Below are 11383 nucleotides of genomic sequence, written 5' to 3' on the forward strand. Positions count from 1 at the left end.
GCCAGGTGGAGTTTGTAGTTCAGTGAATACTAAGACGCGTGGCGCTTGGCGGTAAAGGAAGTCCCGCTAGGCGATAGTTGCAGTGGTAGTGAAGACTAAGGCGCATAGCGCCTAATAGTACGTGTCCCACACCAGGCAATCTGGAAGCGGCAGCACCTGGTGGTTGTGTCCCCCGCCAGGGGATTTTGCTGCAGCAGATTGGTGTTATGCTTGCTATGATGTGCGTGATCAATAAGGCTTCTAAGATATCTTAAAGGTCGGCTTGTTGGTGTTCCTTGAGTTGAGCTCGGAATGTATCCCTTGAGTTGAGCTCGGGATAGGGGATAAGCACATGGCATTCCTCGAGTTGAGCTCGAAATGGCATCCCTCGAGTTGAGCTCGGGATGGTGGATGAACATGAGGAACCCTTGAGTTGAGCTCGGGTTGGCGAGTGTTGCCGGTGTGAGTGTGCTGGTTGTGGCCAGTACGGATGGGTCCAGATAGATTACCCTCCTTAGTAGTTGACTGACGAGTTTGGTAGTCTTGGGACGTTACGAATTATGTTCGTATATGGGAACTCCACCTGGCGTTACGGTGTATGATTCGTAGCATGTTTCGCGCACGTGCTCTACCGGTTGTGGCCGATAGGTATGACAGCAAGACACCTTGAGGTACTCACTAGAAGATGTAGAACACGAATAACATGGTGGTGGCCATGTGATGTGATATCAAAGGATGGAATTCCTTTGGTGTGATTGTGTGATTGGTATATTTGTGCCATATATATATATGTTTATTTTGTTAGCTCACCCTATCTGCTTGTGTTTGGTGATTATCGTGTACGCGGTACACGGGAGCAGATGATGTTGCAGGTGGATCTGGTGAGGCTTAGCAGCGGAGCGAGGAAAACTCATGGTAACAGTTTTATAGAGTTTTATCATTTATGGTTTTGGAATAAAGATGTAATCTATTATGAGACTGTTTTGGTATTTTATTAAATTTTGAGAAGATTTGAACTTAGGGTTATATTTATTATGAAATAAATTCTTTGAAATTCCCACGTTTTTGGGAAATGGATTTATAATAAATGTGATTTTATATTCTTATTTTATATTATATTTTAAACCCATAATATCCGGTCGGGATGTTACAATTGGTAAATATGGAGTTGGCTACAAACCACCATCTTATCATGATATCAGAGAGAAGCTCTTGAAACAAGGTGTGAGCAAAACAAATTTAATGCTTGAAGAATACAAGGAGGAGTGGAAGAGAATTGGTTGTACCATTATGTCTTATTGTTGGACGGGAAAAAAAGACGTTATATATGCAACTTATTGGTGAATAGTCCTAAAGGGACGATTTTTCTTTATTCACTTGACACCCCAGACATTTAAAAAATAGCTGATAAAGTATTCAAGATGTTAGATGACGTTGTTGAGTTTGTTGGAGAAGAAAATGTTGTTCATGTTGTTACTGATAATGTTGCAAATTTCAAGGTAGCTAGAGATTTGTTGATGCAAAAAAGAGAACAATTGTATTGGACTCCATGTGCTGCACACTGTATTGATTTGATCTTTGAAGATTTTGAAAAGAATTTGAAGGTCCATGAATTGACAATCAAGAAGGGAAGAAAGATTACCACTTACATTTATGGAAGAACAATGTTAATTTCCTTGTTGAAAAGGTTTACTAAAGGTAGAGACTTGATAAGACTGGGTGTGACTAGATTTGCCACGATATATTTGACTCTTGGTTGACCATGTTTAGCTTTAAGGAGTGGAAGGATACTAAGTTTGCAACTTCACAAGATAGAAAAAGAGTAGAACGTGTGGTATTCGACAACCAGTTTTGGAATAATGTCTCTACATGCTTGAAGGCTACTACTCCTCTTATGGTGGTCTTAAGATTGGTGGACTCAGATGTAAAACCCGTAATGGGTTTCATTTATGAAGAGATGGACTATGCACAAGAGAAGATTAGGTCTAATTTTAACAATATTAAGAAGAGATAAAATTTCAAACTTTTACTCATTCAAAGTTTAATTACTTATATCTAAAATTAGTTTGGTATTGAATGTAGTTATGAGGAGGTTTGGAGAATAATTGATGCTCGATGGGGTAGTCAACTTCATAGGCCTTTGCATGTAGTTACCTATTTTCTGAACCCCCACCTCCATTATGAACCTAACTTTAGATGTGATGATGGTGGAGAGGTGAAAGAAGGTTTGTATATATGCATGAGAAGATTGGTACCAGATTTGGCAAAAAGAAGAAAAATTAAGGTTTAATTATTCGGATGGTACCCATTTTGGTATAAGTGTGTCAATTTGGTATCCGTGGAAAAAAAATGTCAATCGCGTCCCCACTTTTGACCACTAAATTTTAATATAAATATAAGTACTTACTTTTGTAAAAATATTTATACTTAATTAGTTTTAATTTATAAAAAAATGAATTAAAAATTATACTTCAATTATTAAAAAAAATTAGAACAAAATTGAACCAAAGACACAAAAGTGGTGACTAAATTGAAACAATGAAATATATATGAATATTAAATTGAAAGCAGACATTTGTCACACGTGACATTATCTTGCCACGTGTCACAATAGGGACTTGACACGTGGCAACAAAAAAATTTTCCAAAAAAAAAAATTAAAAGAAATTTTAAAAATTTTAAAAAAATAAAAAAAAAACAGAGAGTGACACATGGCGTGCCGTTAACAGCGTTAATTATTATTTTTTTCTGAAAGGGACCTAATTGATGCACTTTTTTCAAAAGTGGAGACGCAATTGACACTTTTTTTCTGCGGGTACCAAATTGACATACTCCTACAAAAATGGGTACTATCCACATAATTAAACCAAAAATTAATTTGCAAATTGTTGAATTTCATTTTGTTAGAGGACTTTTTGGAATGGAAGATGCAAAGGAATGCAGGAAGGTATTAAATCCTAGTGAATGGTGAGAGATGTTTGGGGATGGAACTCCTAGAGTTGAAGAGATTTGCTATTAGAATTCTAGGCTTGACTTGTAGTTCTTTAGGATAGCGTAATTGGAGCTCATTTGAAATGGTAAATTATTTATATCTACTAATTTCCTTCTAATTTTCTTTATTTGGTTTTTATGTACTAAAATTTAATAATTCATTTTAGGTTCATACAAAGAGAAGAAATCGTTTGCATAAAAAAAAGATGAATGATTTAGTTTATGTGATGTATAACTTGAAGTTCAAAAGTACACAAATTCGAGAAATTGTTGCTCTACCATTTGATGAAATTCAATCAAATGATGAATGGATAACTAAAGAGGCAGATGATGTTGTTGAGATTGAGCAAGTTGAAGGTGAAATTGATGTTCAAAATGTTTCCTTAGATGGACCAACAACATATCCAATTCTAAATACTCTTGATCTTGATAACATAACTTTTGATGTTGATGATGCACATGTTTCATCAAGGGAAGAGTTGGATGAAGATGATGATGGAGATAATGATATCATTAGAGGATAAGAGGATTAGACATAGACATTTCACATTTGAATTTGTATGAACTTATTTATTTGAAGTACTTTTAAGTTATATAATTTTATGGACTTATTTAAATTAAGATGTTATTTATATAAATTATATATTTTTTTTTTCATGTGAAGTAAAGTCTTACGAGTTTACAATTTGAGTTTATTAATCTCTTACAAGTTTACATAAACTCTCGATAACCTTAATTACAAGTGTAATTGGGGGAGGGCCCAAGTTTGTTTCTCACTTCGGAGGATGCAGACATATATGAACTTCAACCTTGAGGACAAGGTTGTTTCTTAGAAGAGAGAAATGTAAGAAAGAAAAATGATATTGATCATGTGGAAAATATACTGCACAATAAGACAAAGGCCAAGTTAATAACACATAATGGACAGGTGGCTACTAATCCACAAATTATGGAGCCAAGGAGAAGCAACAAAAAGAACATATCAAATACCAGGCTAAAGGATTTTGGGATTTAGGCAAATTTTGATAATTCTCTTACAACTCAGAAATTCTCACTCTCTTTCTCTGGCATCTTGAAACTCTTCTGAATTTATTCTCTCTCCGGTACGGAGGCAGTTAGCCACTAACGATGAAACCTTCATTTCTCTGTTCTTGTTGATGAATATTGGAAATTATATTGTACCGAGAGTGTTATCCATATATAAATAAATTCTAGGTATATTCAGAAAATTGTTTAGTTTCTTTCATAAGTAAACTCTAAACAGAATGGAAGCACGTGAATTTTGAATAATGATACTGCAATATCATTCCTCAATTTAATACATTCTACAATTTAGTACATTCTACAGATTCTATTTATTCGTTGTAATCCCTATAATTTTGTAGTTCTTGGAATAGTTTTATTCCTAGTTCTACCAACATCATTAATTCGCTGCGGTTACCATTCAATCATTTACACTACATCATTAATAATAAGCCTGTCATATGGAAAACTCTGCCTCTGATCTCTAGATGATCCATACAGCAGATTATATTTAAGAAAACGTCTTGCACATAAGGGTTTCATGCTGGAACCCAGATGCTTATGAAGATCACAACATCAACACTACATGTTCAATATTTCATTCTATGATTCTACCATATATAGTGTTGAACATTCATTCAAGAAAATGTAAGGCACTGCAGAGATATTTGTTACAACTTGTTTGATAAAATATCTTTTCTCTCTGTTTCCAGTAAAACATGCATTCATCATTATCCAATAATTATCTCACATAAGATGTTTTTCAATTTCTTGATTCGATACGGATAGTCACATACGATTATGTTAAGCTCACCAGAAAATCAATTAGATCTAAATTTAGCTGAAGTTACAAGATAATTGAAAGCAATACATTTCCAAATTATTTGGCCATAGAAATCACGAGAATAAAGGACAATCAGAAGTTCTTTACAGTCATAAACTGACTACACTGACGGTTAAATTGGAGTATCAGAAGCAGTATGAGAAGCACCATCTTCTTGAGAATCACCAAGCTCATCACATGCACTATCATAATCAGCTTCATCTGAGTTACCACTTGCGCTGTTCTCTACACCTGCTGTAACGTAGAGAGAAGATTCTAAGAAATACTCCGAGCGCTGAGGAGAATCATTGTATATTATTGATGGTGGTGGTGGTGGCGGCGGCGGCGGCAATGGTGATAGAAATTCAACTTGCGAGTTCAAATTATTATTATTATTATTACTATCATCTGTCCTATCAAAACTATAACCACTCAATTGAAGCCTGCAAACTGGACATGTTTTGCTGCTGTTAAGCCAACGAAGAATGCATTCAGAACAATAGGTGTGGGTGCAGGGTAACCGGTATGCTTGATCACACACTTTAAACTCATCCATGCAAATGGGACATCGAAAGAGTTTATCTATCTCTGATACTCTTACCCTGCTAAGGCCATTCATGGCAATCGTTGAGCACCCACTTTTATCACCTTCAAACACATGACTTATACTGTGAGATTGAGGCCTATCTTGCTGTACTTCTAAGTCAAAAATAGCCCAAGCCCCACTGAGTTCAGGCTGATGCTGATGCTGTTGTTGCAGCCGCAGTGGCCGTACAAAATCTGGTAGCGGAGGTGGTGGTGGTGGAAAACGCCAATCAATTTGAGGTTCAGGATTTGGTGGTGGTGGTGGTGGTGGAGGAGGAGGAGGAAAAAGTTCTTGCCATGTGCTACTAGTTGTAGTTGGAGTACTTGGAGAAATGACTACAGATTCTACGTCCGAGTCATCTGAACTATCTGAACTAGTGGGAACAAAGCATAGCTGATACCACCTTGTGGTTTGGCTTTGGCCACGGTTCAGTGGCATGGTTTTGCAAGGGATACGTTCAACTATAGTGAAAGCCTTTAGCCATTTCCCATATGCAATGTTCGTTTTCGGAGGAAGCTTCAACTTCTGATCATCTCAAAATTTATCTTCCCTTTTCGCCTTGGTCACTAAGCAATCATCTCTTTAGTTAAGTCTGCAAGTGGGTGCTGTCACATGCACACATCACAAAGCACAAACAAAAAGTACTAAAGCCAAAGGAAACAACAACTTTAAGCACTTGGAAAAGTGAAAGATGAGATTGTGTAAATATTATATTTATAATCTTTGAATTACCCCTATTCTTTCCTTGTTTAAGAAGCTATTTTGAACTATTGGACTTCGTTAAGATTTGATTTTGTTGCCATTTATTTTATGGGGCTAAGTTTTGTGCACAATGTAAGAGTGACAAAGTATACTCCTATAGGTGGGTCATGTAGTACATTTCCTTGCATCATTGTTTAAAGAAAATGAAGTGCAACTTTTCTTTTTGACAAACTTTAATTGTGTCTTTGTCATCAAGTCATTTAATCAAACACTTAAATATGAATATTTACTTAAAGGCCTATAATACATATTTAATGAAAGTTATATTTTTACTCTAAGGACATGTATTATCATATAGATTTAACTAGAATGTAATTATAACATGAAAGAGTTTTATATCATCATTACCAAGGTTTAATGGTGGAAATCTTGTTAAGAAACAAAGCGAATTAACTAAGATAATTTTCGACCGTAACTAATGAACATATTTTACTCTTGGAATATATTGTTAAAATTAGTGCTTGAATTCTTTTCTTTCCATCTAACAAAGTTATCTCTCAAGAAATAGTTAAAATATTTGGATATTTTAAATAGGGGTGACAAAAACGGGTCAGCCCGGCCCGTCTATGACCCATAAAAAATGGGTCGGGTCGGGCTAACCCGTCAAACAGAAACAGGACAACAATCACAACCTGTCCCGTATAGGACGGGCTAACAGGTCGAATCGGGTTGGCTTATCCACTTTTTTTATTTTTTTTTATTTTTTTTAATTTGTTTATATTTTTTTAATTTTTAAAATTTGTTTATATTTACATATAAATTATTATTAAAAACATATTTAATCAAATAAAATATTTTTTAAATTTTTAATTGATTAGTTAATGTTTTTAATTAGATAAATTAAAATAATTATTAAATTTACATATTAAATTATTCAATTATAACTAATAATTGAAACTTAAGTTGTAGGTGTTAATAATTTAAATTACAATATTATTATATATTTACACATTTAAAAAATATAATATAAAAAATTAATCTTTTTAAAACGGGCCAACGAGCCAAGATAGGTTGGCCCGTACTTTAACCCGTCAAGTTGACGGGCTGGACAAGACAGGCCAAAACGGACTGACGGGTTGAAATCTTCAATCCAACCTGTCCCTTTTAACACGGGCTGACGGGCTGGGACGTTGGGCCCAACCCGTTTTACCACCTCTAATTTTAAATGCAAATAATTAATTTTATATTGTTGGAAGTATCACGTCAACTAGTGATAAGACAAATTCATGAAATATAAGTGATTGCAAATCTTATCTTATAAGACTGTTTTGTAAGACTGAGTTATTCTCTTCTTAACATAGTAGTATCATAGCCAAGGGTTACACTCTATCCTAGTGAAGTTTGTTGTTTATTTAGGATCTATTATTCCACCCGCTATTGGATTGGACTATTCTCGGACCACTCGTTAATGTTTAGTTCCATGCTCAAATCAATCATAATTTTTGTGTGTGTTTAAATAGGTCCCAATTTTCGTTAATTTTGTTCAATTTGGTCCTTTTTTCCTAACATTATTTAAATCATTGATGATAATAGACACTAATTGTCACTTGTTACTTCGTGATTTTTTGAATTTTTTTAATATGTATTTTTTAAAATTTTTTAAATTTTTAAATTTTTTAAATTTTTTAATTTTTTTTTTAAATTTTATTTTAAATGTCCACAAATCAGAATCAATTTAATCTTTTAAAATCTAATCATATTCCTTAATATGTAAAAGCGTACATATTAGTCTCTAAATATATATTTTAATAACAAAATAGTACTTAAAAACTTCACTTTTTCTAGTGTATAAAATTTTGGATTCCAAGTTTTATAAATAATAATCCTTTTTCTAGGTGCTTGAGTTGGTGTACTCGTTACCCACGTTTACTTTTTCCAATTTAAGCATCTTAGTTGCAATTCCACAACGAGACATATAGCTATGGGTTTAAGTTAAAGATTCAACTCATACAAGATTTTCCTTTTCCAGCATTCTAATATAAAATAAAATTTAACACTTAAATAATATCATGTCCAAAAAAATAAAATAGTATCCTTTTGTCTTAAAAGCATCTCTCTCACGAAGAAGTAAATAGAAAATTATTATAATGTGAATCATATAAGATCTTTACATTGAAACAAAAGTTGCAAGAAGGAATTAAAAATAATGTGACAATGTGGAACTTAAAAAAAAAAAAAAAGTAAATTAATACTTCATATGATAATTCTTGCATCGGAAATTATCTTATAAGTAGAATGATAATGTTTAGACTATCAAGAGAAAAATAGATGAGTTAAGAAAATGGAAGGAAATAAAGAAGTTAAGGGAAGATGAATGAAGGAATGGTTACATAGAATATTAAGAAATGATCAAATTAAGGGGAGACAATTTAGGAGTCAGGGAATGATCGACAAAAAAGAAAATTCAATTTATCGAAAGAGACATGCATAAAACTAAATTAACATAGAAATACACAAATCAAAAGGGACATTGAGTAGAAGTAATTGTTGCAAACTTTGGCTTAGTAGACAATTTATGTAACTATGGGTAGATTTAGATAGTTATTCTAATTATTATGTCATTTTCATTTTTTATTTATTTTGGCTTAATTGTCACAAGGGATGGGAAATATAAATAAACGATTTCTATGATAAGCCTAACAAACAACAAATTTCATTAGGATTTTAACCCATGACTTTGATACTATGTTAAGAAGTGGACATTAAGCTTAACTTAATCCTACAAATTTGACTTGTAAGGTAAGGTTTGAACCACTTATAAAATTTAAACATATTTTATCTCTAATTGATGTGAGATCTCTATCAGGAATGGGGGGTAATAAATCGTATTTACAACAAAAACAATCTGAGAATGTCGCAAACAAGACAATGGTAACTCAAGTGAAGATTGTAGCAATTTGGGTCACCGCTTTAATTGATTTCTTTTATCAATTCTTGTTTTTATCTTTCATTTTCTTTTCTTGCATCTTTACCTTTCTAGTTCATTTATTTTCTTGTAAAGTTACATTATTAGTAGCATGTAACATTCCAATTTTTCGCTTCCTAAAATCTATAATCAACAAATAATAAAAACAAAACCTTACTCTTGTTTTATTGAAAATATCAATAAAAAAATTATTGTTTTACGATTATTGAAAAAGAAAAACATAAAAATAAAAGTCTGCACAATCATCTCCTAACATGACAACTCTCCCTAGTGTTATGCATCTTCCTCAAAACTTGTACGATTATCTACTCCCATATAAAAAGACGATCATTGTAGGTGGAAATCATATCCACCAATGCAAGGGTAAGCTAACTAAATAACATAAAACCTCAATTTTTAAAATAACATCATAAAGAATTTGAAATCCAAAAGTACCTGAAAAATAATAACTCCATTAAAAATCCTTTGGTTCGTTAAAAGTAAAACAAATAAGAGTTCATAAAGTTAGACTCCCAGGAAAAAAGAGGTGAATCATAGATGGACAAACTTAAAAACCTTGTCTTTCCTAGTCAAAGTCTTTCCAAGATCATTTTCACACATCTCAACAATTGTTAGAAAATTTAGATGTAATTTTATTTTGTTCAAAATTGTTATTTATATTTTTTTTCTAGACAAAGTGACGTTTTGAACTACATAATTTAAATCAAATTAAAAGTTTTTATTAGTATATTTTCAATAACAATCATTTTTCTGCTAAACGCAAAAATTTTCTAACGTTCCATGATATCCCAAAATTGGGGTGTTACAAGCTTTACCTTATTTCTTCTCTTTATTCTATATTGATTAGTGCATGGTTTTGAACCTGTTTTGACTCATTCGCGTATGGTGGTGTTGTCCTTTATTTTCTGATGCATAAATCTATACCATTGTTGTTTCATGCTTGGCCTAGTTTGGGGTGTGTTATGTGCGTGTTACAAGCGCTCTATGATGGATTGAATGCCATTTCCCATATATCACGCTACAACAGTTTTTTTTTCATGGAGTTGTTGACTTCATGTGAGTGTTTTCACGTTGCAGGGTGTAGGGTTTCAAGGGTTCACGAGTTATTCTCTTTCGTAATTGTTTTTGTCTTCTACACATGCATCAAGCAAAACATGGATACTGCCACAGGGTTCTCGTAGGTTTCCTCTCTTTTTCATTCACTCTACAACAGAGAATTATTTATGAAAAATCCTTCACGTGCTTAGGGATTTATTACGATTATTAATTCATTTGTTTCCTTCTCTTTCTCGTCTTAGCACTTGAGGTGGTGTGGTGTTTCTGCTGAGGGTTCTTTTACAGAACCCAACGAGTTTATGGTAATGAATAATGGAGGCACGTTACTATTGCAGATTTCTCTGCATAGTTTCCTACTATTGTATCAACGTTTTGTTGTTGGCTTCACTTAGCATGGCCTCATATATATGTCTCATGGGCTGGGTATTTTGGGTTCCGATTTGTGTGAGTTGTAGCATGTGTAGTGGATCAGGCTAAGGTTTATGTTGCTGCTAGTTTCCTCACGTGGCTGCATCTGCTGGAGTGGAACCTTGGCATGGACTTAGAGAATGGTGGTGGCTGCGCGTTTGGGTCCGGAGTCGTGGTTCGTGGTAGTTTCACGAGGAGTGAGAGAAAGCTTGTGGTGCTGCAATCGTGAATGTTGGTTCAACGGGGTTTGTGTTTTCCAGTTTTGGAGAATTGGTTGGTTTGTGCACGGGCCATGTGTGTTATTATGCAGAGTTAGTTCAGTTGCAGATGGCAGCCGCCTGTGTTGAGGGTAGCGCTCTTGGCGACGTGCCTGCGGCGTCGTTGGTGACGTGTAGTGTCCATGGACGTTGGTTCACGTTGCAGGGGTGTGAGTGCATGGGTTCACGGGTTAACTTATTTTTCTTCATCTTGCTATTCTCGTTCACGTGAACACAAGCTGTGAGTTTTCTCTTTCTTCCTTTCTATTCTCTTTCACATAAAGTCATATTCTCTCTCCTTAGGTTTTGGCCTTTTATTTTGTCCTGATGCATATCACGTTTTTGTGTTTAGTAAATGGGTGGTTTCCGTGAGTTTCTTTTCTTTTTGCCTATCTCCTTTCACGTAAAAGCTTGAGATCAATATTAAATGGGTGGGCCACACACATAGCTATGCCATTGCTTTTCCGTATGAAGTTGGTAGTGCAACCCTAGGTTTTTTCATCTTTTGATGGGATGTGGTATGTAGGCTTTGCCAATTTGCCTTTTTCATTTTTTTTCTTTCTTTTGCTTGC

General features: G+C 34.0%; 1 protein-coding gene across 1 annotated transcript; it reads right to left on the reverse strand.

The window, feature by feature from the left end:
• Positions 1–4797: 4797 nt before the first annotated feature.
• On the reverse strand, positions 4798–5974 carry LOC114193810 (RING finger protein 44-like). Its single transcript, XM_028083751.1, has one exon. The coding sequence runs from the start codon at positions 5838–5840 to the stop codon at positions 4950–4952; it is 891 nt and encodes a 296-aa protein (XP_027939552.1). The 5' UTR covers positions 5841–5974; the 3' UTR covers positions 4798–4949.
• Between the last annotated feature and the right edge of the window lie 5409 nt (positions 5975–11383).

Source organism: Vigna unguiculata, chromosome 8 (genome assembly GCF_004118075.2).
Source record: "Vigna unguiculata cultivar IT97K-499-35 chromosome 8, ASM411807v1, whole genome shotgun sequence".
NCBI classification, from domain to species: domain Eukaryota; kingdom Viridiplantae; phylum Streptophyta; class Magnoliopsida; order Fabales; family Fabaceae; genus Vigna; species Vigna unguiculata.

Coding starts and splice junctions, on each gene's coding strand:
- LOC114193810 (XM_028083751.1), bottom strand. CDS start 5,840: ATGCCACTGAACCGTGGCCAAAGCCAAACCACAAGGTGGTATCAGCTA.